The sequence below is a fragment of the Wolffia australiana genome, chromosome 14 (genome assembly GCF_029677425.1).
Source record: "Wolffia australiana isolate 7733 chromosome 14, ASM2967742v1".
Taxonomy (NCBI): Eukaryota; Viridiplantae; Streptophyta; class Magnoliopsida; order Alismatales; family Araceae; genus Wolffia; species Wolffia australiana.
The window spans coordinates 620,468-648,197 of NC_135848.1; the positions used below are offsets into that span (position 1 = coordinate 620,468).

The following is a 27,730-nucleotide window of genomic DNA, read 5'->3' on the forward strand; positions in this document are numbered from 1 at the left end:
ATTTTTTTAAGATCATAGAGCAAATAACAGTCAAATCCATAGAGAGGAAGTACTGAACAGGTGAATATTTATCTTAGATTCTATTGTTTTAGAATTTCGACAGTAATTTAAGGGAAAAATTCTAATTTAAAGAAATAAAAAAAGTCAAAGTCAGAAAATATTAATCCAATTTAACCAAATTTATTCAGATCTTATACAATACTCTTGATAATTTTAATATGGCTTATTCGTATAAAATACCAATTAATGCTAATTTTCAAATACCTTAGCCGACACTTTGGGTGTGTCAAGTGACGGTAGATGGAGATGGATGTGAGAAAAGTGGAGTGGATGAAAGAGATACTATGATGACTGCAACAGAGATGATATTGGATACACGCTGTAGAAGGGGGAAGAGTGATGAAAATTTTACCTTTTCCAGTGCGACGAAAATGGAGGTGGATACGCGCCGACAAGCGACAGAGTTGAAGGTGGTGTGCATGAGAGTGAAACCTAGACTATCGTCGATGATAACCTAGGAAAAAGGACGAAGATGTAAGTCACAAAAAGATGAAGATCACACTATCCTCGTCCTCACGTGCCCAATGGGCTGAATGGTGTTTTTTCTTCACGTGTCTTCATCCGAATGTCGCTCCTCCAATCCTTCACTCTTAAAGTACTAGAACAGACACAAATGAGATTTTGAATGAACAAATCACTCCACTAATCATAATTACGAAAAATCCGTGGTTATCCTTTTTAAAACGGTAGATGGATAGAGGAGGGAAATCTGGCACTATCCTCCAAATTTCAGCCGAAAACTCTTTTTAGATCTTTAGATATCATCGTTTCAGTTTGGAGAGCTCTCAGCCATCCCTCCTCTAATTTTCTCTCTCTTTTGATTTGTATGGCAGATTGCCACCCTAGCACGAATTTCTATGAGTGGAAAAATATTTAAATAAATTCAAAATATATTTTTTGAATTATAAATTATTCTCTTTTTGAATTTAACTTCAGAAAATTCCATAAAATGACTAAAAACCCATAAAAACATAGTAAATCCCTTTAAATATTTAAATATATCTAAATAGATATTTTATGACTTGTGAAAGTATTTTATTCATGAAATTGATGAACTAAAATTATTTTAAATTAATCATTAAAGTGAAATAAATCATTTTAAATTGTAATAACATTGGATATATGGTAATTTCAATTAGAATAAACACATAAAGTGCATGAAATTTCAATGAAAATTAGCATGTTATTTTTAATTATCACACCCCCTAGAATATACCTTGTCCACTTAAACCAACACATAAATCAGATTTTTTGGTAAAATTTTAATTATACAAATCACATACTTATAAAATTTTATGTTGAATATTCTTACCCATAAAAGACTTATAGTTGTCCATATCAAGTCAGATATCCATAAAGAGGATGACTTGTGTTTATAAATGTAGAAGGTTTAATGATATGATCAAGAATTTTTAAAAGATACAAGGATAAAGAGGTTGTATCAAATACTATAACATAAAAGTAAAATTATATCTGAGACATCTTTGCCACCTCTATGTTTTTTATTGATATTATTATATTTGTGCTAAAAATACTTCTCAATATCTGGTTTTACTATATAATTATATTTGTGCTAAAACATACAACTTTTTTAAGCCTAAAAGGAATTTTTAGTTGTGACATGACAAATAATAAAGCTGATTTAAAAGTGCTTACTTTTTATTCAAAATTATTAATGCCCATACTATTTAAGTGTCCAAAGAGCATATTCACACTTTAAATTACTATTGAAGCGTCCTTTTATTAGTACAATGTCAATTTCATTGATTTATTGTGTGTCATGCATTTTAATAACTTACTTATCTCCATTTACACTTTCATTTTATAAAGCATTCAATGTCATCTGAATTTTTTAATCTCATTTAGAGATATTAATAGGATTCATTGAATTGAAGTATTTGGATAAAAAAGGAATTCTCATTTTAAGTGTGTTAACTTCAATTAATTTAACTGAAAATTTATTTTTTATGGGGTAATCCTATTTGAAGTTTTAAACTGCTGAAAGGATTCCATACAATCAAAGAAGAAGGTGTCACATCTTGTAAAATTAGTCTACCTCTATCATCTCTCCAAACCCATTGAATACTTAAGAGACTTTGTTACATCTTGACTAATTATCTATGAGTTCAAGATAACTGCCAAGGAGCATAGAAAATAGTCTGAGATCATAGATTAAAAAATGGAAAACATGGTAATGTGTCAATTCCTGCCATTTTTTGCTATTCTTGAAATTTCCAAAATTTCCTCAAAACTTGGATTCTAATAGGTCTCCCCAATATATCCTTGATGATCTTTAATATCTGGACTTCATTTCGACTTTCTTGAGACACCTTCATAAAAAATTGTCTAATTGATAATGGAATAGATTGGCTCGATGGTATTGAATAAAGTCTTTTGTGGTTCTGAAACATGGGGATGAATAAGAAATACCCCCTAGAGTTTACCTTCTTTCTTTTTTAAGCTCATATATTCCTCATATCATCAATTAGTCAAGATAAAAACTAGATATTATGATTTATAAGTCATCATTACATCCACCAGTATGTTTCAACATTATATTTCCATTTGATCTTGTTCTGTTTTCTATGTCCCAATCATCAGTCCTCTAAACCTCTATCTATCAAGTCACCATTATGCCCTCCATTTTTTCGGCTATTGACCTAAATACCTATTTGAGTTAGTATAGTTGAGCAATACAAGAAAATTTGCTCAAAGTGCACAAAGGGAAATCAACACCCTAGAGGAAAACATAAAAATATGTAAGGGGTCAGCTAATAGGCCGAAGAATCCTTTGAGAGGGGTGGATTAAATAAATATTCGCGATACTGGGTCTTTCTTGTTTAACTAATTAACATTTAAAAACAATGACAACCCATATTTGGAAAGGGAAGTGCAATCAATCGGATTTAAAATTGTTGCACAATTTTATACCTACTTAATTTGGTGCATGGGAATAACACAATCAACGATTTACCAATTTAACAAGCCATCCTAAAACAGAGATAATATGACATCGTACCTATCAATTTGTCAGATCCTCATCAAAAATTAGTTTTGACAATTAAATTGATCAGAAATATGCATTATGAGGCTTGCCTAACTGTATGATTTATGCAATCTATAGTAAGTCATAATAAAAAATATCATCGAATCACTTTCACCATGACTGTCACCTAGGGAACGACACGCCCGTGACGTGACGGCCCCGATGTCACGGAACGGATGACGCGTGGTGACGGACAGGGACGTGACAAGTAGTTCGTCATGTCCCCATTCCGTCATACATCCCTGCATTTTGAAAAATTCCGTCACGTTACCGTCACGCTACAGTGCATGTGTCGTCCCGTCACCGGCGCATGACCAGATGGCGTCACCGTCACAGAGTGTCAACCAATCAATCTTCATGTGAAAAGAAAAAAACATAGATTTGTAGAAAAGAAATCCATTAAAAAATTGAGGTCTATTTTAGAGGGTAAAATCGTCATTAGTTCTTTTGGGGACGTATCTGATAGAACTAAGAAGATCTGTTCTTTGTTTGGATCTACCAGTTCTTCAAGCGAGGGCGCCGAGGAGGTGAAAGTCTTCCGCTGATCGCTGCGGAAGATTTTCTGAAGAACATGACTTTATTCCATTTCTTCAACTGTGCGTTCCTCACCTTCGGCCCCCACGCTGTTTACTACACAGCGACCCAACTGTGAGCTCCCTGCAATTCGTGTTTTTTTCTGCTATTCTTGGAATCGCCTTCGATGTTCCTTTGTGGGTTTTTTTTTCCGAACTGATAGTAACGTAGAGTCGTCTTCGGAGTATAAATGGGTGGAGGAACGAATTTGTATTCAGTGTGTTCTGTGTGCATGAGTTTTTTTTTTTTTTTGCATTTTTACTTTATATTTGGGAAGTCATGATTTTTCAACTTATGTGTCGTGTTTCGGTGATTTGGATTGATTTTTGGAATGATAAGTTGTCGCAAAGGTCTTCCGAAACACGGACTGCAGTTTAAAATTGTCTGCTACAAAGGGATCGTCTTCTAAAGAGAGATCAACTTTTATTTTACATTACGGCTTACAATTCATGTGTAATGTCTGAGTCTAAGCTTGTTTTAAGTGCCTCAAAGTTTTTTTGGGTGTTTCATTGATTATTTTTCACTTGTATTTTTAAAGCTTCTTTTACTATATGTGTAGTGTATCATCTCCTGAACTAAACGTCCGTTTCATGACATTGGAAAATCAAGATTGCAGAAATACTATCCGAAAAATGTGCTTGGAGCAGTGTCTGATGGATAAATTATAATGTGAAGACATTGTGCCCACAGAAGCAGCAGCAGAAGAAGAATGGGGTGAATCAAAAAATTCTTAGAACTGATCCTCTGCTCAATCCAGAAAATAAAAAAGAGTCAGGACCTTTCAAACCCAAAGCTCACAGAGTTTATCAAGAGGACCTCTGAAACTCTTCTTGAGCCAGTCCCTTCCATATCATCCCCGATCCCTGTAGGGGTGTTTCCATCGTTAGTGTTAGGATAGTTCTCCTTTTCATACAGGTAGTCTTAGCCTAAACAGGACAGGCAAGAAGATGTAGTTGGCTTATTCAGCAATACAGTTGGAAGACGAAGGGAGCAGAAGTCGCAATTGAAGGGTCGATCGTCAGGGAAATGTTCCTAGTTCGGGCCAAGTCTATATGGGAGATGATTTGTAGGAGGTCCAGGCATTTTTCCTGGCCTGTAATTCCACCTTACCTCTGTTAACCTCTTGTTTCCAATTTTCAAAAAAAAACCTCTTGTTTTCTCCATATATGGTCCTATCATTTTCATTTTTTTCATTCCAGAGTCCTTCCCTCGATGCCAACCCGCATCAAAGTTTCTATCAGCATGTTCTCCTATATTGAGAACAGTGCATCACTCTCCATGGCATCAATCACCTAACATGTTTGATGTTGGTTCAATAATCTCTCTACACAGGCCTCTTGAGGTTGTTAATCCCTCCCAGAAGAAAAAATTGTCATTCGCTTGGGCTAAATGGCACACATCCATGGTCCTCTACGGTTGTCTTTCCAGATCAGTTTTTGTCAGTTTGGTAGTAGAAGTTGACCTTAGGGCTTGATTCCTACCATATTCTTCCCTGACATGGATGGAAAAAGGGTGAACTTGTGCATAAGGTAGAAGTTGAAAACATCTAGCGCCCCCCACCTTATCCAGGATTGGCGTGAAAGTAATACTTGTATGGCGTTGTTAAGATCCTAACCTTGATCTGATCTCACGATATCAGATATGAAATTTCAGTAAAATGTTTGTAATAGATCTCGAAATAGCAATCTGGATATTGGAACAATGCTGCACCGCACCCCAGGACTGATCTTGAAAACCAGCAATTCATGGATGAGAACAGTTCGAGAGTGAACCAGGACAAATACAATAGACTTGAGAGAAAATAGAATGGGATTAGGAGTAGAACGCCTGGAGTAAGCTGGATCAGCCTTCTCTCTCTCCAGGTCCAGAGATGGACGAGCCGAATCTGACTTTCTGTCGTGTATTGAAGCAGAGAATCTCTGTCTTCCACCCTCGGTGTCAATAACTACCTTCTTATGCCGCCACTGAAACTTTTGACCCGCTTTTAATTGTATTTTCTTCCCCTCTTTATTCAAAGTAAGTCACATGTGTTTTAACATGCATGTGTGACATTATTTCTGCACCTCCTCATGCTTTGATAAGTCCTCATTAGGAGCTTATTAGGGTTTTAACAATCGTAGAAGATTTCAGACGTATGATCCTGATTAAGTTACCTGTCTCTCAGGGTGAAAAATGGTTTGTGATATTTTTTAATGATTGTACTCTCTTTTTTGTGTTTATCTTATAAGATTAAGTCTGAAGTTGCCCAAATCTTAATTCAAATTTTGCGACATTGTTGCAGACCAATTTAGAACTAGGATACAGTTGTTCAGATATAACTCTGGGTTATTGTTGTACAAGTGTTACACCATGCTTTATCGAAAGGGTGGCCGAATGGCAGAATAGTGTGGCCGAAAGGATGATTGGTCATATTCTCGAGAGAGCTAGCCACAACTTTTCTGGCCTATGTTAAAGCAATAGTTGTGAGAAACTGTTTTAGCTGAAGGTTGCCAAATCCCCCTTGACTTAATTACCAAGCATATCCAGAAGTGCAGCTGAAAGCAGGCATACCTTCAAGATATTTCAATATGTGATATATGTTTACATAGTACGTAGCCTGAGGAAACTTAACCCAAATTACATCTGTCTCCAGAAGAGGATCTTGTCCAAAAAATGATGGGAAAGGAGTCATTCGACCAGTAGAGGAATCAGCAGACATTCCCAGATGTTCTGTCCTAGCGCCTAGCACTGTGTGAAACGCTATAGCTGATAGCAACGGTCCTACTTCACGACTTAGCTTAGACAAGATGCTGACTTCTAACATTACACATTGAGATTGGGCAGATCTTGCCATCGGAATAAGTAGAAATCTTGCCAGCCTTCCCCATCTCAGGACAAATTATTCTGAGGAATAAGGACATCTGTGTAGATGCCAATGTCAAAAACAATATTCTCGGTGCTCTGGCATATTGACAACAAATAGAACTGGATAGTGAACGGAGTTTTTCCGCATCAGAAAATAGGTCAGTGAACACGGATAGTGTTGCCGAAATTTAGGAGACAAAGACGCGTCGATAGTCTAAAAAGTAGAAAGGGGATAAGAGGTGTGACTAGACCAGGTTGAAAGCTATGATACGACCAGAAAGATAATCATCCAATGTGAAGGTGTATGTGAAAAGGAGGAATTTTTATTTTGAAATCCGAGAAATTCAATATCAGATAGATTATTGAGAAATCATTAAAGACTCAATCATGATGAAGTAGGACTATTTGAGAGCGAAGAAAGGCTCACATGACTTGAGTTCTTCAGAAGACAGAGGCGATTGCAAGAACAGAGAAGATCATGATATCATTATTCTGGAGAACCATGATTGTGCGAGAAGAAAAAGGAAATGCGATTGCATTAGAGGAAGGAGAAAGACAGAAAGAAAATGTGATCCCACAAGATCTCGTATGTTTTTGAGACAAAAAGACAGAAAGAAAACTGCGGTTTTCCTTGACTAATTAGCTGTCCGGTTATCCTGCAGGCAAGGATTTCCGTGTCAGCTGGAACCCCCCCCTCCCCAACTGGTTAACAGGGATTCTTTCAAGAGGTCAGTGTGGAAAATGATGAATCTAAAACACCCTCTTCCAGGTATAGCATATGTTGTGGTTGTACTCTGTCAGTGCATGCATGATCCAAGAGAGATATAGCTGCAGGCATCCTATCAGATCATCGCATATTTTAAGTTCACTGTTGGTCAAGGATTTTTGTTTACAAGGGAGGAGATCTCACTTTGGACATACATAGTGATGCTGACTATGCAGGAGTCGGTTGGTGGTAGGATCCCACGAAAACCTTCTAAAGTAAATAAAAGATCAATCATCCCCATTGTCTACACAAACTCAGCGTTCAGGGAGAGAGAGGATCAAACGGAAGAGAGGGCGGGTCGCTGATGAGAGAATAGAAGAGAGTGATACGAACCTTGATCTAGGCTTGTATCGGAAAGACGGTAGAGGACGAGGAGAGGTAGAGTTTCCCTGGGTAGAGAGGTGAAACGGGAACGATCGGAGAGGAGGACGAGCAGAGGGGGTAGGGATCCGCCCGAGGACAAGCCGCCTGAAGACGCGGTGATGCAGAGACGATCACGAGGACGAGGATCATCGAGGGAGACGGAGTGTGGATATAATAAGAGACGAGAAAGAAGGGAAAGCCAACGATCACTAAAGAACCAACTTCCAGTCTGCCTTCCCAGGAGGAGGGCTGCGCTATTTAAAGGAAACATAGAGGGAAATGGGGCTGGCTGCCCTTAATAGCAAAATGACGAGAATGCCCCCAACGCGTGCCCGGGGAATCCTATCAGAGAGTAAAGGTTGCCGATGCACAACTTGGCTGCTGGAGGTTGGGTCACCTGAGAGAAGGAAAAGGGGAGGGAGAGTTAGGGTTCAGGTTGGACTAGGTTTGGAGGAGAGAGGGAAGAGAAGGAGTAGGGTTCACCCTCTGCACGACGTCATCCCCTTCGTTGTGTTCCTGTAGGGCTGATGTTGCTCCCCCAATATTCGCCCCATGGGGCTCAAAATCATGGGCTTGTGTGATTGGGTTCAACCATTTGCCATGCTCGCTGCCTGTTCGGTGGAAAACCTGCAATGGGATCCTAACAATTGGTAGAAGGTCAATTTCTGGATATTGCTCATTTCTTGGTACAAATTTGGCCACTTGGCGAAGCGAAAATCAACATGTAGTTTGCGAAGGTCAATGGATAAAAAGAGTATCGGAAAACTCAGGTTATGTATGCCAAGATGTATCTGACTTATCTATGATCACAAGTTAGCAATCCGCTGCTCAGAATCCTTTACCTCAAAGGACAAAAATATTGAGGTGGATCATCAATTTGTTAAAGAAAAGACTGAAAGAGACTTTAATTTTGAACCATTTTTCTCCTTTTTATTATCATAACTGTACTTGCATCTTTCTAGATCCAACTACCTATTACATGGATCACTTAATCCTTAAACATAATATGTAATCTTGAAACCGGTATTTTAACCATCCTTTCTTGGTTTATAGAGTACCGTCTGGGAAAACCCAAAATAGAGGATTGGCAGGCTTGGAGAGAGAGAGCTTGTGATATGATCCTCATTTTATCTAATCCGTCCTTCATCAGTCCTACGACTTAATATGTAATCTTGTAACTGGTATTTTAACTGTCCTTTCTTGGTTTACAGAGTACGTCCTCTGAAAACCCTAACTCGTAGTCTCGTCATGTTAGCCCACAAGGGCATTTTGGCCATTTGACACTTATGCGTTCCCATTAACAGGGCAGCCGCCCTATTTTTAGGAGTCATGAAGAATGAAGCTAGAATCATCAGTCTCTCCTCTCAATGTCTATGTCCTCCCTCTACCTCTGCGATCTCTGCCTTCTCTGTTCAACCTCACCTCTTACCATTCCCATTCGACTCGCCAACCCGGGGAATATCTACACGTCTTGCATAGTCCCCTTCAAAGATACGAGCCTTCTTCAAGGATCATATCAGATATGAAGGAGACTGATACATATTATGACTTAGTATTGCTCAAGGACTTTGACTGTCTTGGAGTAGGCTCCTGCGGAGAGAAGTCGGAGTTACCAAATTTTTGAGTATTTCTTGCATTTTCTATCATCAATTTGATTGTCATTTGCAGGCACTGCATCTGACGCAGGTCATAGCACCAGGTTTAGTGGTCGGGGTTCAAATCCACATAGTCGCAAAATTAAAATTCTGCAAAAACAGGACTGTGACCCAGTAGTGGGATCTCTCATCCGTGGCCTAAAGGTCATGCGTTCCACCCACCCGCTTCAAAAAAAATGGTTTATTACTCAGCCGCATGATGAGCACAGAGAAAACTATTTTTTCGTCTTTTACTGAAGAATACCGTGTGCGCGCCATGCAAAGCTCTTATTTTTCTAGTCTCTGACTTCAAATCCGGCAAAAAAAAGGTCACAGAGACTGGGATGGCTATGATAGCATATTTTTTGGACTTTGGCTCTGAGGATTAAAAAGAAAGAGAGAGCAAAGATTCAATGTCCGATCATCGGCTCAATCCAGTAAAATAAACGAGAAAGGGTGACAGGGAGGACTTCCGAAACTCTCTTTGGTATGGTACTGAAGCCCATTAAGGGCCTTGACATCCCTTTAGCCCTCCTCTGAGGAGACGGCCACAAAGAGTCAAGTTGAAATTGTCCCCGTTCCCCTATCTTCGCAGCTGATGTTCCAGATATGAGGAATGTTGTCCGTCTCCCATCCCCCTCATCTCCCTGCCACTTCTATGAAGATCTTTCCGTTCTTCAAAAGAAAAAAAAGAAGATCTTTCCACGGGCTTCTCTCCTCTCCCTCCTGTTTACTCTATGGGATCAAAATCCTCATTACAACCAACCTGAATCTTATCAGAGTTTAGGTAGGGTATTCTGTCATCTGACGTTAGAGGTTTATAACGATTTAATCTTTTTGGTCAAAACTTTCCAATTTCGTTTTGAAATAAATGACTTTTGGTCTTGAAGCTACATGAGAAAGATCAGCATTCATGTGGCATATAGTGTTTGTTGTGAGATCACGTTCGGTTACTTCAAACAATGCAACATATCTTTCAATTTTTGTTTTTTTCCTAATTCTACCCCCAAATTTCACTTAATAATGTGAAGAGGCTCTCAAAGATGCTCAGAGTCTAGTTATGCAATTTTCATATTATTTTTTGTTTGTTCTTATGCTTGAATCGTTTTCTTGCAGTTCAGAGTATGACACTCTTGGAACTTCAATTAAAGCCGCCGTTGTTTACCTCGGTACTGCATTGGTTAAGGTTTGTTTCCTCAATAAAATCCTCCTGATGAGATTCTTTCATTTAATGATTTCGGACGTATCCTTTCAATTTATGAAACAAATTGATCTTCGCTATATTTCATATTGAATAATGAAACATACCATTGGGCCCTTGAACAACACAAGTTTCTATGACTTTTCGGAAATATAGTCTTCATTCATTTGGTATCTGAACAATGATTAAAACATTCACTTTCTGGGTTTTTACTAATTTTCAGTCTACTTTTGAATGGACGTACTAACATTTTTTTCCGTTCAATGATAGCTCATTTGTCTTGCGACTTTTCTCAAGTTACCAGAAAATGACAATTTCGACCCATATCAGGTACACGCGTAGAATCATTTGAAGAATGGCTGGTGTCAGTGTCCATTAATATTAATTGAATCGTATTTGCTTCTTTTTAGGAGTCTTTGAAAGCGCTTATTGGATTCGTAGATGTTGCCGGGCTGTATTTTGCCTTGACCCAGTTAACTCACAGGAACATCTCTCAAAATCATAAGTTCCAAGCCGTTGGTCTTGGTGGGTTGGAATCCATGAATTCTTTGGGGAGAGAGAAGTATTTTTAATTCGCTGTTGTTGTTTATATTATTTTTATAAAAATATTTAATTAGTTACTATTGAGTGGGCAAAAGTTGACTGGTCTATTGTGTTTGCAGGTTGGGCCTTCGCTGACTCTGTTCTGCACAGACTGGCTCCCCTTTGGGTGGGCGCCAGATGCCTGGAATTTACCTGGGAATACATTCTTCAAGGCCTCGAAGCAAACGCAAATCTGGTTCTCTCTCTCTCTCCCTCTCTCTCTCTCTCTCTCTCTCCCTCTCTCTCTCTCTCTCTCTCTCTCTCTCTCTCTCTCCCTCTCTCTCTCTCTCTCTCTCTCCCTCTCCCTCTCTCTCTCTCTCTCTCTCTCTCTCTCTCCCTCCCTCTCTCTCCCTCTCCCTCTCTCTCCCCCTCACTCTCTCACCCTCCCTCACTCTCTCTCTCCCTCACTCTCTCTCTCTCCCTCCCCCCCTCCCTCCCTCTCTCCCCTCCCTCCCTCCCTCCCTCTCCCCCTTCCTCTCTCTCTCTCCCCCTCCCTCTCTATCTCTCTCCCACCCTCTCTATATATACATTATGTGTTTATATAGTTGATATAAATTTGCTAGTGACTGCAACCCATTTACTATCATTCTATTCTCTCTCGATCTATCTCGCTCTCTCTCACACACGCTCTCTATATAGCCGTCTCTCTTTCTCGATATTTAATTGTGACTGCAATACATTTACTATTCTTGGCATTGAACACCGACCTTCTTATTGATCAACCTGGCGGGTTCTTACAATTCTTTCTTTTTTACTGGTTATAGAAAATTGCAGACGAAGATGAGTATCTCTCTTTACAATTTCATGTTTTCTCGTCTAAGTGCCTATGGTTAATTAGTTTCTTTGGGGAGGGTTTTACAGGTGCTGAACCTGTCTTTGGCTGCGTTGGGCTCCCTGATGTGGCTTCGGAAGAACAAACCAAGAACCGTCGTTCCATTAATTTATGCATGCGCCGGAATTCTTGCCACGATGCCTTCTATCACCAGGTTTGTTATCTCTCTCTTTAAATGTATTTATACCCTGTATTTAAAAGGAAGCTTGTCAACCTTCTTAAAGTTCCCAAAGCACCAAGTTTATTAGCCATTTTGAAGAGAGAGAACGTGATTCTCTCTCCCTTTATATGTAAATTCATGTTGTAGCTTGACCCATAAAGGAAGCTTGTTCACCTTCGTTAAGTTGCCAAGCCCTTTTGAGGAGAGAGAACATGTCTCTCTCTCTCTCCGTCTATCTATCTCTATGTATCTCTATCTCTCTCTATATATATACATATGACTATATAATATGTTGCCTGATCAATAAGGGAGCTTTTTTCAACCTTCGTTCCGTTCTTAAGCCATTAAAGCTGTCAACCTATATGAAGAGGGAGAACGCGTTTCGTTCTATCTCTCTCTATACATTGATGCATACTTCGCGGCTTGGGAACTTAACTAAGGTTGACAAGCATTTAATGCGTCAGGCTACTTATTATACAATATGTATTATTTTATTTTATGATTTATCATTTATTTAATTTGTATTGAATTATAATATTATATAATATGTAGCCAGACCCATGTAGAGCGCTTAACCTCGTGATCCCAAGCCACGAAATCTATCAGCCCATGTGAAGAGAGAGGAACTCTCTCTCTCTATCCATCTGTTTATCTCTATCTTTATCTCTTTCTCACCATCTGGCTCTCTCTCCCTTTCTATGTCTCTATCCATTAGGGTATCTCTATCCATCTGTCTATCTTTATCTCTTTCTCGCTATCTGTCTCTCTCTCCCGTTCTATCTCTCTATCCATCTGACTATCTCTCTCTATACATCCGGCTATTGCTATCCATCTGTCTACCTCTCTCTATCTATATCTATCTATCTTTCTATCCATCTGTCCATCTCTCTCTCTCTTCTGGAGGGTGATGCTTACGTATTTCTCTATGTAACTTGGCAGTTATTTGAAGCAAAGTCTGGGGTGGCTTCCAGCAAAGGTGGTAGCTTTTGAGTTGTTCTCTTCTCTTGGCCTGGCCTTCATCAGCTGGCAGCTCTTCTCCGCCTGTCAGAGGCCATCGTTATAGTCCCGGGAAGAGAGAGAGAGAGAGAGAGAGAGAGAGAGAGAGAGATGAAAAACCTTTACTTCGCAGATTTTTTTGACTCGTTTTTCCTTAGAACTCTTATTTTCTCTTCTCCTTACCGGGACTCTACTGTTCCCAATCGAGAACGAGGGAGAGACTAAGAGAGAAGGAAATAGAGAGAGATTAAGATAGACGGAAAGGGATGGAAATAGAGAGATATTAAGAGTGAGGGGAAGAGAAGGAAATAGAGTGGGGGAGAAAGACTTAAGAGAGAGGGAAAAAGAAAGAAATGGAGTGGGAAAGAGAGAGACTAAGAGAGAGGGAAAGAGAAGGAAATAGAGAGGGATTATGAGGGAGGGAAAGAGAAGGAAACAGAGAGAGAGACAAAGAGAGAGGGAAGGAGAAGGAAATAGGGAGCGGCTAAGAAAGAGGGAAAAGGGAGGAAAGAGAGTGAGAGAGAGACTCGGAGAAAGGGAAAGAGAAGGAAATGGAGTGGTAGAGAGAGAGAGAGAGACTAAGAGATAGGGAAAGAGAAGAAAATGGAGTGGTAGAGAGAGAGAGAGACTGAGAGACAGGGAAAGAGAAGGAAATAGAGAGAGACTAAGAGACAGGGAAAGAGAAGGAAATAGAGAGAGACTAAGAGACAGGTAAAGAGAAGGAAATAGAGGAGACTAAGAGGCAAGGAAAGAGAAGGGAAGAGAATAAAATAGAGATAGAGTGAGTGACTAAGAGATTATGAGAGGGAAAGAGGAGAGAGAGATTAAGAGACAGAGAAAGAGAAGGAAATAGAGAGAAATTAAGAGACAGGGAAAGAGAAGGAAATAGAGAGAGATTAAGAGACAGGGAAAGAGAAGGAAATAGAGAGAGAAACTAAGAGATAGGTAAAGAGAAGAAAATAGAGAGAGGGAAAGAGACGGAAATTGAGAGAGAGAAAGATAGAGAGACTAAGAGAGAAGGAAATAGATAGAGAGAGAGAGAGAGAGACTAATAGGGAGAAAGATAAAGAGAAAGAGAGGGAGGTGGAAATGGAAGAATAGTGAAAAAAGAGAGATGAATGGATGGATCTCTCCCCATGCACATGTGATCTACTCACCACTACGGGAGTGATCTACGCCTGATTTTATCTCTCTATCTACGTACATTGACATTATGGGTGCGGGTGTGCTTTCCGGAGACGGATTTATCCTCTCCCGAGACACCCTTTGACTGTTCTTGCTCGAGAGGCGTTACTTCTTTTTGTGGAACGCACGTCTTGTGACCCATGCTTCTTTCTCTCTCTATCAAATATCCCCTCTGTCCCCACTCGACCCCTAAACCACAGTTCCCCAGGACCCAGGTCGACAACGAAGCAGGATCTCTCTCTCTCTCTCTCTCTCTCTCTCTCTCTCTCTCTCTCTCTCTCTCTCTCTCTCTCTCTCTCTCTCTCTCTCTCTCTCTCTCTCTCTCTCTCTCTCTCTCTCTCTCTCTCTCTCTCTCTCTCTCTCTCTCTCTCTCTCTCTCTCTCTCTCTCTCTCTCTCCCCCCCTCTCCCTCTCTCTCTCTCTCTCCCTCTCCCACCCTCTCTCTCTCTCTCTCTCTCTCTCTCTCTCTCTCTCTCCCCCTCCCCTCTCTCCCCCTCTCTCTCTCTCTCTTTCCCTCTCTCTCTCTCTCTCTCTCTCTCTTTCTCTCCCTCTCCCCCTCTCTCTCTCTCTCCCTCTCCCTCTTTCTCTCTCTCTCTCTCTCTCTCTCTCTCTTTCTTTTATATATATCTCTCTCTCTCTCTCTCTCTCGCTCTCGATCTCGATCTCTCGCTCTCACTTTCTCTCTCTTTCTTTTATCTATCTATCTCTCTCTCGCTCTATCTCTCTCTAGCTCCAACTCTATCTATATCTATCTCAACAACGAAGTGGAATATCTCTATTTTTTTTTGTTATCTCTATGTTTTATCTATCTGTCTATCTCTACTTCTCTCTGTCTAATTGTCTACATACTAAACTATCTATCTATCTCTCTTTTTCTTTGTCGAACTATCTGCATGCTAACCTATCTACTTTCTATCAAAAAATCCCATTTTATATATATATATATATATATATTTATCCGTACGTAGACAGATAGATGGACAGATCGATTTATACATAGGTAAACAGATGGATACGAGAGAGGCGCGATCTTGCATTCATTAATACCGTTGATCACATGAGAGCGAAATGCAGTTGAATGAACCATTAACTGAAAGCTACACGAACGTGCAAGGGCCGGAAGACCATGGGTTGGTGATTACTTTCGTACTTTCGTGCCGCCTTTTTTTCATTACTCTCTCTCTCTCTCTCTGTCCCTCTCTCTCTGTCCCTCTCTCTCTCTGTCTCTCTGTCTCTCTGTCTCTCTGTCTCTCTGTCTCTCTCTCTCTCTGTCTCTCTCTCTCTCTCTCTCTCTCTCTCTCTCTCTCTCTCTCTCTCTCTCTCTCTCTCTCTCTCTCTCTCTCTCTCTCTCTCTCTCTCTCTCTCTCTCTCTCTCTCTCTCTCTCTCTCTCTCTCTCTCTCTCTCTCTCTCTCTCTCTCTCTCTCTCTGTATCTCTCTGTATCTCTCTGTGTCTCTCTCTCTGTGCGTCTCAATCTCGTTGTGTGTCTCTCTGTCTCTCTCTCTCGGTGTGTGTCTCTCTCTCTCGCATCTTCGACCTCGATCCCATCCTTTACTTTCAACCCGATTAGACCCAACTGTTATTTCCTTCCGAACTCCCCCACTTTCTCTCTCTCTCTCCGTCTCTCTTTTCAGACTAACGAACCGCTGTCATTCCCCTCTGAATTCTCTCTCTCTCCCTATCTATCCATCTGCCCACTTGTGCACTGCTCAATCACCTTGATTCTCCCTCTTCTGTCTGTCTTCGTATCTCTCACTGGGCTGATAATTAATGGAAGGTGGCGAGAGCTTCGGAGAACACTGGGAGATAGGAACGGTGGGTTCAATTCGAAGGCCACTTCTTTTAATTTCTCTCTCTAACTCGCTCTCTCTCTCTCGCTCATTCTCTCCGAGCCAGACGAGAATAAAGAAGCGGACAGATGCGGCAGAAGGAGGGGCCTGCCGACACGAGACTTTAAGCATCTCTGCTGCTAGTAGAGCGTGACCGCACAAGTCTTCCGCGGGATGCGAGCCGTTAGAGAGAGAAAGTTATAGAGAGAAAATTAGAGAGAGAAATAGAGGTTTTCACTGGAGTCACTCAAAGTCGTGAACTTCCGACTGCTAGAGACGTGGAAAATGCATTAGCGCTTGAGTTACTGCGATGGGTAGAAGGGAAAGGGATGAGGTGTCTCGGAGTAAGTTAGAGAGAGAAAGATAGAAAGAGAATGAGAGGTTTTGACTGTGGTCAATGGCTGCAGTTTACTTCCCCGACTGCAAAGGACGTGGAAAATGCGTAAGCGAGAGAGCTAGAGAGAGAAAGGGGTGTCTCGGGTTAAGTGAGATGCTGTTCTCGAGGATCTGAGTGTAACGACATTAGAGGGATTGATACCTCGAGCAGGTAAAACCGAAGGGTAGGTGGAGGACAGAGCGATCGTTACAGTATAAATATAAAGAGGAAGATGGATATGATAATTACATAGAGAGAGATTGAGAATTACTTGGTATGCTACATGAATACAGCGTTATTGTCCTCTTTTTTTTAATTGTACAACCTTGATCGATTGTATTTCTCCATTTTCGTGGTACTATATCCAAGACTGTGAGTTTGAGATAAATCAAATTGAGAAAGTTTTCGATGCATTCATTCTTGAATCATCAAATTTCTTATGCTTTGTTTCCTCCGGTGCAAGTACTGTGGATTTTGTAGATTTTGTCCTCAAATGAAATTGTCATTTGTCGAAAATTTCCACTTTGTAAAAAGTTTAACCCGTTGGATTATAATCATGGGGAGAGAGAGGACAGGGAAAGATGGGTATAGTATAATAGCTATATTGAGAGAGAGAGAGAGATGGATATGTAGAGAGATCTTTGTTTACTGTCGCGCTCAGCTTTTGCTTCTAGAGAAAAGTGGAAGGCTATTCATCTGGCTCTCTCTAGAAAGTAAGTGGCAGAAATTTCTTCAAGATTCAAAGACGGAGGGCGAAATAACGGCGATCTGCTTCGGAAAAGAAAAGAACGATATGAACATCTGTATCAACACTGCACACTCCATGCATTACATGCGGCTTCCTGCCCCTCTCTACAAGCCGATTTAATAATACTCGGAAGAGAGAGAAACAGATATAGGTAGGAGGAGAAAAAGGGAAAGAGAGAGGGACTTTTAGTGAATTCGGCGTAGAGTACAAGAATAGAGCGGAAACCCGCAAAAGTTCCACTGAATTCTCAAATGGGTTCATTTAAAAAAACCGATATTCCCAATGCCAACGAAGTTGAGCAAGGATTTAAGAGTTTAGGATGTTAAAAAAAATGTGCGAGATGTCGACGTAGAAGAGGACACGGGTTCCCAAACTCCAAGAAGAAAGGAACCCAACGCCACTCACATTTCTTCTTCTTTCCTTATTTCACAAGTTCTTTCTTTCATTTCAGAAAGCGGGCCCGCCGCGGGGAAATCTGGATTGCGTCCTCCGCCGCCGCCAGGGGTAAAATTACCGCTCTGCTACCGCCAAGCTCCGCGGTGAGCAGTAGCCAAGGAGAGAAGTCGTTTGAACAACGATGCCCGTGTCGAGGAACGAGCTTATCGAGAATCTAGAGAGAGAAAGGCGACAGGAGAAGAGGACGTAGGTAGGTTTGCATTATCTGGTCTGGGCTTCAAGACGTGGAACGCGGAGATGCAGCCAATGCACTTTACCCATGCCGACGACCTCTGTCATCATCCGTTTTTACAACGTTACATAATGTCGTATTACATGTGGGACTAATTCGAACAACAGGCCGAGAGCACGAGTTAGAGAGAGGTAGAAATTAGAGAATGAGAGAGAAAGTAAGTGAGAAATCAGAGCGAGAGAGAGTTAGAGAGAAACTAGAGAAGCTGAGAAAGTAAGAGAGCAATCAGATCAAGAGATAGAGAAAGAGTTAGGGAGAAATTAGAGAAAGAGAGAAAGTAAGAGAGTACTCAGCGCAAGAGAGAGAGAGAGAGCTGGAGAGAAATTAGAGAAAAGAGAGAGAATCAGAGCAATAAAGAGAGTTAGAGAGAAACTAGAGAGTCAGAGAAAATAAGAGAGCAATCAGAGCAAGAGATAGAGAAAGAGCGAGGGAGAAATTAGAGAAAGAGAGAAAGTAAGATAGCAATCAGAGCAAGAGAGAAAAAGAGTTTGGGAGAAATTAGAGAAAGAGTGTAAGAGAGTGATCAGAGCAAGAGAGAGAGAGAGTTGGAGAGAAATTAGAGAAAAGAGAGTGCGAAAGATATCAGAGGAAGAGAGAGAGAAAGCAAGAGAGAAGTCAGAGAAAGATAATTGGTTAGGAGGGAAAGTAGAGAAAGAGAGAAATCAGAGAAAGAGAGGATAGGAGGGAAATTATGGAAAGTAAAGGAGAAATCAGAGAAAGAGAGGGTAAGAGGGAAATCAGAGAAAGGAAAAGAGAAATCAGAGAAAGAGAGGATAAGAGGGAAATTAGAGAAATTAAAAGAGAAATCAGAGAAAGAGTGGATAAGAGGGAAACTAGAGAAAGTAAAAGAGAAATCAGACTTGGAGAGAGTGAGAGGGTGAGAGAGAAAGAGGGAAATTAGACAGAGAGAAAGAGAGAGAGAGAGAGATGGAGAGATTAGAGTGAAAGAGAGTGTGAGAGAGAGAGAGACCGTCAGATTGACGTAAGGGAGAGGAAGTTGATTTCCCAGAATTCAATCCTCAGAGACTGTCAGCCATTAAAGACCTCTGAGGTCACGTCCTTCAACGTAGCTGCGCCTTCCGAGTCGCGCCCTTTCATGGAAAAGGTAAGAATAACTGTGCTACATCCTCCTCCTAGGCCTTGTCATAAAACGCTCATTCCCTCTCTCTCTTTCCTCTCTCTGCTACTCTCTAGCTCTCAGACTTCACTCTGCATCGGTGTCCTCTCTTTCTCCTGTCTCCCGGGGAGACTGTAAGGCAGAAGACATCCTCTTCCCTCTTACCATTTCTGGGTCAATTGCAATATCAAACCTCTGCTGGAAAGACGCCTTTCTCTGGCCGCCTCTTAATAGTAGTAGTGTTCCTGGATTGCAACTTGCAAAGACGCAGCTTTCTCTCTCCTCCCACCGATCGAAATGATAGGCCACTCATGACCAAATCACTGCTCCCCTCTATTTAAGCCATTGTCCTTTCCCTTTTCCTCCTAATCTCTCACTCGCTCTCCCTTTCTCTCTGTAACTCTACACCCCTTGCTCTCCGTGTTCTTCGCGTCTCCCTGGCTAGGATGACGGGGATGACGGATGGTTACGTGTCCTTAGTTTCCGGAGTCCCTGATCTTTCCTTGTGGATTAGCCCGCCGCCGGCGTCCTCGCAAGAGCTGACATCTACAATGCTCGGAGAAGAAAACTGCTCTCGTAGTCGAAACCATCAACAGATTATCACGAAAAGCTTTAAGAGATATCCCAGATCAAACTCTGGTCCAAGAAGAAGCAATCGCGCTCCACGAATGCGATGGACGACGTCTCTGCACGCCCACTTCGTCCGCGCTGTTGAGCTCCTCGGTGGCCATGAAAGTACGCTCTCTCTCTCTCTCTGTATCGTCTCTTCATATATCTTTCTATCTATCTCTCTACCTTGCTCTATCTTTTTATCTATTTACCTCTCACTCATACTCTCTTGATCTATCCGTCTCTCTATCTTTTTATCTCGCTCTTTCAGTCTCTCCCTATCTATATTTCTTTCTATCTCTACCACTCTCTCCCGTTCCATCTTTCTATCTTTCTCTCTATCTCTCTATCTTACTATCTCTCTCTTTCAGTCTCTCCCCTTATCTATATTTCTCTCTTCGTCTATCTATCCATCTATCTCACTCACTCTCTGTGTGCCTTTCTTTGTATATCTCTATTTCTCTCGTAGCTAGCTCGTATAGACAGCGCAACTACCACAGTAATTTATAAGCGATCACATTTTAAGCCATAAAAGAACATCTATGGCACTTGATTATGAAATAATTCGCTTCGTCTTCTGCTGCCTATTTTCACATAATCATCATTGATGGTTCCATCCTCAAGTTGTTTCTTCCATTCATTCTCCTTCATGAAAGTTATCTGCCTTCTGAACTCAGACATCATATTTCTCCTCACCCAGGTCTCGTTTTAGTGTTTAAATAAATAAACGATTGGTGAGGAATGAAGCTCAGAAAGAACATGTTCATGAAAAAAAGATGTTTTCTCCTGATCTCAGGAGCGACGCCGAAATCAGTTCTGGAGCTGATGAATGTCAAGGATCTGACCCTAGCCCACGTCAAGAGTCATTTACAGGTATTGGGTCGTCAGCTTCATGGAAAAATAAGCATTATTCCAAGTATTTCAATCGTAAAAACTTCATCTTTGCGACTTCCCTTGCAGATGTACAGGACGGTTAAGAGCACCGACCCAAAATCTAGCGACGCATTCGGTATGAAGACGGAGAGAAGAAGCGCATCTTCCGAGAGAGATACGATCGCTGATCACTTCACTCCAAGCCCTTCAAACCCGCCTGCTCCACGGTTTGTCATTCTCTCTCTATTTTTGTCATTTTCTTTCTTTCTCTCTCTCTCAAAGTCTCACACGTTATATCAATGTATATATATATATATATATCTTTATCTCTATCTCTTTATTTATCTACTCATCTATCATTATCTCTCTCTCTTTATCTCTATCTACCTATCTTTATCTCTCTCTCTCTATCTCTCTTTCTCTTTCTCTCTCTCTATCTCTCTCTCTGTTCTCTCTCTCTCTCTATTCATATCTCCATGGGTCTATATATCTCTCTCTTGCTGTCAATCTGTCTCTAATCTATCTGATCTTCCTCTCTTTATCTCTATCTATCTCTCTATCTCGAAGTCTCTTGCTCAAGACCCTTTGGCTTTAACCCACTTATGTGCCGGCAGATTTCGCGACCCATCAATGGAAGAAGATTTCCAGATTTCGGAGAAGGTGAGTCTCTCCCTAAACACGGTTTAGGTCTCTCTCTCTCTCTCTCTCTCTCTCTCTCTCTCTCTCTCTCTCTCTCTCTCTCTCTCTCTCTCTCTCTCTCTCTCTCTCTCTCTCTCTCTCTCTCTCTCTCTCTCTCTCTCTCCCTCTCTCTCTCTCTCTCTCTCTCCCTCTTTCTCCGTCTCCCCCTCTCTCTCTCTTCCTCTCTCTCTCCCTCTCTGCCTCTCTCTCTCTCTTCCTCTTTCTCTCTCTCTCTCTCTCTCCCTCCTCCCTCCCTCCCTCTCTCTCTCTCTCTCTCTCTCTCTCTCTCTCTCTCTCTCCCTCCCTCTCTCTCTCTATAGATTACGCGACCTTTGATGCAGGATGCGAAGAGGGACTCGATTCCGAACTTGGAGTTTACGCTGGGACGGCCGAGCTGGCAGCTTGACTGCGTCGACACCATGAACGACTTTGCCCTCCTCAGATGCTAGTAAAGGAAGAGACACACGAATTGAGGTCGCAGGAGCACGAGGAGATTTGACCCTTTCTCTCTCTAGCAGCCGGCATGGCCTGCTACAGTGCTGTTGTTTTTTTTCCAAGTGAAGGGTCTCCCTCTCGAATATGCGGTGTTGACGAATAGAGAGGGCGATGATGAAGTCCCAAGTAGACTGTTTAAAATCCTAGATTCTTGTTAAAACGGATTCAAGTTCACCGAATGCAGTGGAAAAATGACTGTTAGAGAGACAGAGATAAAGGGACAGAGAGGAGTCGCAAAATGGGTTTTAGATTCCTAGCTTCCAGCGTAGAGGGGGGTATACTTCAAAGATTTCAATGGGCTCAAAGGATTTTGACTTTTGATGTGAGAGAAAGAGACAAAGGAGATGAGATCGATCGCAGGGGACTGTTGAAAACGTAGCTGACACAGGAGAGAGAGAGGGAGGGAGAGAGAGAGAGACTAGAAGATTTCAGCGATTCCAAAGAGACTGAAGGCTTTTGACTTTGGAAAAGAGAAAGACGGACAAAATGTGGTGAGATGTGTTGCACAGGACTAATAGAAGCATGGTCGACGGTAGAGCGAGGGGTTTGGCGTAAACGGTTTCAACGAGATTTAAAGTGCTTTCAACTCATAAAATGTGACTGAAAGAAGAGACAGAGAGATATTCAACTTGTAGTTTCAAGGCTTGCAATCAGAAAAGTGATAGTGTTGAATAAGTATGCGGGCAGGTGCAGCACTCGCCGCTTTGAGGTTTTTATCTTTAGTACAGTAGTCTCTAATAGGCCATCCGCCGGTGTGCTTAAGCTTTTGAGGGTACTGTGATGTTGTATTTCTCTATCACGGATCCAAAAAAGATGTGAGTAGTGATCAGCAAACGTCATCCGTCACGTCACGCGTCACTGTGACGGAGAAGTGACGGATGACGTGACGGTGACGGTGACAAAATCAGATGAGCCGTGACGGTGACGGTGACGCATGACAGGTTGCCCGTGACGGTGACGGGGTAGTCAGGACGCGTGACGTGACAAAAAGTCCATCACGGATGACGTCCGTGGCGGAATTTTAATACAATTATATGTTATTATTAAATAGATGGTAATAATTAAATTGTTTAATACGAGATGTATGGTTTAATATGCTATGCTAATCAAATTGTTGACCTAAAATTTTGAATTTAGATTATTTATTAATTAAGTTCTTGAGTGAAAAATTAAAGAATGTTATGAATAATTTGTTGACAGAAAAGTGAAGACATTTATATATTTTTTATATGCAGGTAAATAACTAGTTTGTTGCCACTTGTCAGGGGATGTAAGAAATTTGTTGTACCAGTTAATTTATTGACCGAGAAATTAAGGAATTATTAACACCAAGTCCAGTAAAATTGAATATTTTTTTTTACAGATTTAAAAATTTTAGTTACATTTAAATAATGAATTGTCCGAGTATAAGAATTTAATAAATTAATATCCTGTAGGAAAAATGTAGTATTTACTGTCTAATGGTTTAATATGTTAGGATACCAAAATTGTTGACATCATATAAGTAACTTAAGATTTAAGTGCTTGGTTGGGAATTTAAATATTTAGCTAAAATATTTTGAAAAAATTAGAATTGTTTTTAAGAATGTGAAATTATGAATGTAATAATTAACCTGTTGACAAAGTCGCCAAGAAGTCATATTAATATATTAATTTAATAATTTATTGGACAATTTAGTGACTCACCAGTGATAGAGAGAAGATATAATAAATTAATATAACGATAGAGAAAATTCCAAAATTTAGAAACTGATTATAAAGAAGGAATCTGTTTTGAAGTTTGCTCAAGATAACGTAATGACAAAGGGAATTTGAAAACGTAAAAATATCTAATCAGCTCATTTTTCTTGGAACCAAGGCCCTCTCTCCTTCAGGCTCCAACCAACTGCTCATGTTACTTGAAGAGTAGCGTTTGGCACCGGCTTCTTTACATGCTATGCAATCGAAGGCATAGTTGAACGAATGAAAAAGATTAATTGAATGAAAATTCAAAAAGTCTATGGTGTTTCCATTTTGAACAGAGATCGTACCTTTGCAGAAAACGAAGACCTGATCCTGTCTTGAGTGATGTACAGTTTCAATATTTGTGGTGACAGATTCTGCGGACACCCAAAATACATAATTTTCTATTCAAATTTCAAAGGGACACCTCAAGGTAAAAAAAATTTGAAAAAAGAACCATGTTGGTCAAAAATTTTCATGATACGGTTGTCATCAAAACAGTTTTCAATGGTGATTTCATACACCTAGATGTTGAACCAATAAACCACCAGGATGTTAAAAAATGAAGAAAAAATCTATTGGCTCAATATAATTAGAGAACGTACGGTTATAAAATAATGGACTTTATTCTTGAGAAAGTACGATTATATAATTATCCTTGAGAATGTACGGTTAGAGAAGCTTCCCTATTAAAAACTGAAAACCGATGGAAGGCAACAAAAATAAAAGAAAAATAAAAATATTCACTCCACTGACAAGTACAAGAAAAATATTTTGAGTACAGAGGATCCTCAAACATGTAAGGACAGAAACTTGGCACACTTGTCAATGATAAATGAAAGAAAGAACGTAAACGCTCTACAATATATAGACTAATGTGACGAGGAAAATCATTAGAAAAGTTTCAGAGAAAGACAGGAAGGAGACAGAGAAATAACATAGGATGTCATCAAATCGAAAGAACCCAGAGAATGTAAATAAGATAAAACAAATCACAAAATTATTGTTGAATAGATGACATTCCACCTTAAGAAGAGCCCATTTCCTATGCTTCGCCAAAATAGGGCGAGAGGGTGGAACTTTCTTTTTGGTTTCGTAAATAGGAAATGAAAAGAAAAAGGCTGTCTCCGTAGGGTAACTGTTTTTTAAAGAAATATGTTTCTTTGAAATGAAATAAACATACAGAGTGCTAAGCTAATAAAGCAGGATCAACTACGTCACAAAAAAAAATTGGGTTAGTTTTTTTTTTCATGAAAAAGTTAAGAACACGACAGCAAAAGATGGAGCACAATCGGCCAGAAGAAACGGTGTCAATTTTCTACTCCAAGATTGATGATGCTATAAAAAAATTATCCATTGAAATTACATTAGATGATTGGATCGATAGAAGTAAATTAAGAGTAAAGACTTACACTATTCTTCGTCGTCAGGAAAGTCATCCGCCCTATCTCCATCGCACGGCTGAGCATTCTTGGCACGTAACCAACACTTCACTGTAACCCGGAGCTCAATGCTTTCAGCACTAAGACGTGCCCTCTTGAAAGTGACAAATGCACGTCCCACGGACAATAAATGTTCTACTGGGGCACTGGTTGCACATACTGAGAGAAATTCTTGTGCAAGTGTAGAAAGCTTTGGGTAGGTTCGTGCACCAATACGTGCCCACCATCCCAACGTTGTCTCGTTGTCCTTCCTCTCCGTTGTAGATACGCCTCCAATTCCTCGGCTGGAGTTGGTACTCGTCGTTCCTTCTCTCTAGCTGGCGCTACGCCACCAATAAGTTCTGCGAGCTCGGGGTCGCTATAGATTAGGTCTTGCCCATCGTGTTGGGGCATAAGTCAGCGGACAAATGCCAGTGCTTCTTGAATGCCACTAGAGTCAAGTGACTCTCCCTTGTTGAAAGGGTCAAGAATTGTAGCTGTCGTTGTTGCACAGTTTTTCAAAATCATCCTCTCATATTTGAACATCTTCGACTTCATGGTCTCACAAGCTTTGAGGATGAACGCAATCTGTGCGGCAGTCATCCTTCTTCCCAATGCAAAAATTGTAGACATATCAAACTTCAGCAAGATCGTATCGATATATCGCATCAACGCCTTCAAGATGCGGATCACTTCCACGACTATCACTGTCTTTGAGCCACTAATGTATCTTGTTGTCCGATAAAAGGGCCCTAAAATGTCGCGGAAGTCTGCCAACATTTCACACTCCTCACGTGAGATTCTGATGTCCTTATCAGTCACCGACATGATCTATAACGCCATAAAATCCATGACTTCTCTCTTCTCCAATACAGCATGCAACATGTCATTCGTACCACTCCATCATGTCAGGCAATCTAACGAAAGTTGGTTCTAATTCTTCCCCATGTCCTTGCACGTCTTCACGTACTATTGTCGTCGTTGTGTCGATGCTCGAATGCTCGTGACTAATTGTCGAATACGGGCAATCGCATCTCCCAGGACGAGGCCACTATCATGGCTGACCATTTCTGCGTGACTTGTTGTAGCCTCTCGCGTGGCATCCAAGTCCTCTGTATCAGCATCGTAATCAGCTTCATGTGTTGCGTTTGATGCGCTACTGTCAACAGTCTTAGAAGGTTGTGTGGTCAATGATATACGTAATGACTGTAGTGCAGCGTGGACAATGATGTTCAACACATGGGCAGCACAAGGGACATGTTGGTCCTCAGTGAAACGGTCATTAGTCGGCTTAAGTTCTTTTTCGAGCAACACTATCATCCGCCCATTGCTTGATGCATTGTTGGTAGTGATCGAACCAACCTGCATGATAAAAAGGTTAGTCTTTCAATACGGTAGTACGAGCCTAAAATGAAGTCAGACTAGGAGCTGCCGACCTTCGTCTTCAATCCGAAGTCTACCAACGCTTGGATCACTATTGCGCTCATATTCTCGCCATTGTGTTTGCTGACTAGCTCGCATATAACAAGTACACGTTCGCATAGTTCCCACTGGTTGTTCACCCAATGAACCGTGATGCTGAGAAGACCACAGGAATTCTCGGCGGTCCACGCATCAACCTTCAAGGAGACCGTGAGGACGTGCCAATAAATGTACGATCTTTCCCTTCATAGTCCCATATAGCTTACGCGTTGCATCCTTTATTGCCTTCGAACCTGGCGGGTCAACTGTCGTCTCCGCGGCATACTTCCACATAATCTTGAACCCCAAGTTGTCTGCTATAGCCCATGAGGAGTCCGTGAGACAAACAAACTGCGCTATAATCTCCTTAGTCTTCTCCAGCGTCTTCTTGACGGCACCACCCTGTCCGTACGACTCAGTTATTGTATGTTGATCGAGATTAGTCCCCTTCATCTCGTGGTATATTCTGCTATGGCTGAACTCCAGATGCCTCCAGAAGATGTTTGTAGGCCCGTCTTTCCGCCTCTTCAACCTATTGCATAGTGGGTCAACTTTTTGGTCGCGGCATAGTAGGCACGCCCACACGCCTGACCCTACCTCCATGAAGTACTGTAGTATTTCATCCTTCCCTTTACGTTTGGGACGTGACAGCCCTACCACCGGTAGGGTCATTTCTTGTACGTCCTCATCCGAGGACTCTACGGCCAAGTCAATGCACTCATCACCACTTGGAGTGCCCATTGCCGACTATGTCCTAGGGAAATAGGTGAAAGAACTCATTTATTCACTCATAAATTTATCTTCGAATGAAAGACTAAAGGTGCTTCACATTAAGGGATCTATCTATCTCGAAGAACTAAGGATTCCATGTCCTCTATTAGATTGTCTGAAAAAACATACCTTTTCAAAGAAGATTCAACATCCAATCTCCATGTGTTTCACAGTCATTAACTTTTCATCCTCATTTCTAATAATGATATAATTCAAAGCTATGGATGCTTCATCTATGAATTAAAATTTGTGACTAAAGTGGTGACACTTTTCACATTTCACAAACATGTAATGAAACTGTCAAGTATTTGTAAGGCATTTGCAAGCATTTTCCAGAAAAAAAAGGAAAACTAACTAGATGAGAACATATCAAAACCTTTATTGACAAGATTTATCTTTAACACGCCATTTCAGTCGGCTCTAAAATCTACACCATTCAAGGTGCTTTACTTAGAATGAGAAAAAAGAGAAGATATACAGAAGAATGAGAAAATGAGAGTGGGACGTAAGAGTGAGAAACAAGAGAAAAGAGAAAAAATAATGATGAGAAGGAGAGAGAGAGAAGAAATAAAAATAAGTGATAAAGAAAAGAAGGAAGAGAATAATGAGAAAAAGTGAATGGGAGAGAAGAGTGAGGAAAAAGCGAGGCGAAAGAGAGTGGTAGAGAAGAGGGAAGAATAAGAAAAAGAGACTGACAGAGAA

The 27,730-nt window shown here is 40.9% G+C and overlaps 2 protein-coding genes across 4 annotated transcripts; both read left to right on the plus strand.

Moving 5' to 3' along the window:
- The first annotated feature begins 3,585 nt into the window (after positions 1-3,585).
- Positions 3,586-13,239, plus strand: LOC144712256 (seven transmembrane domain protein). Its single transcript, XM_078586481.1, has 7 exons — positions 3,586-3,754; positions 10,403-10,472; positions 10,758-10,817; positions 10,898-11,012; positions 11,150-11,265; positions 11,931-12,055; positions 13,001-13,239. The coding sequence occupies exons 1-7, from the start codon at positions 3,678-3,680 to the stop codon at positions 13,122-13,124; spliced, it is 687 nt and encodes a 228-aa protein (XP_078442607.1). The 5' UTR covers positions 3,586-3,677; the 3' UTR covers positions 13,125-13,239.
- A 5,523-nt stretch (positions 13,240-18,762) lies between these two features.
- On the plus strand, positions 18,763-21,858 carry LOC144712341 (putative transcription factor KAN4). 3 transcript variants are annotated; one of them, XM_078586589.1, is made up of 6 exons: positions 18,763-18,986; positions 19,076-19,733; positions 20,404-20,480; positions 20,568-20,707; positions 21,095-21,140; positions 21,500-21,858. In XM_078586589.1, exons 2-6 carry the CDS (start codon positions 19,445-19,447, stop codon positions 21,605-21,607), a joined length of 660 nt encoding a protein of 219 aa, XP_078442715.1. In that variant the 5' UTR covers positions 18,763-18,986; positions 19,076-19,444; the 3' UTR covers positions 21,608-21,858. The 3 variants fall into 3 exon arrangements, with proteins under 3 accessions (XP_078442715.1, XP_078442716.1, XP_078442714.1); XM_078586590.1 differs by having other exon boundaries at positions 19,513-19,733; XM_078586588.1 differs by lacking the exon at positions 18,763-18,986 and having other exon boundaries at positions 18,993-19,733.
- The last annotated feature ends 5,872 nt before the right edge of the window (positions 21,859-27,730 follow it).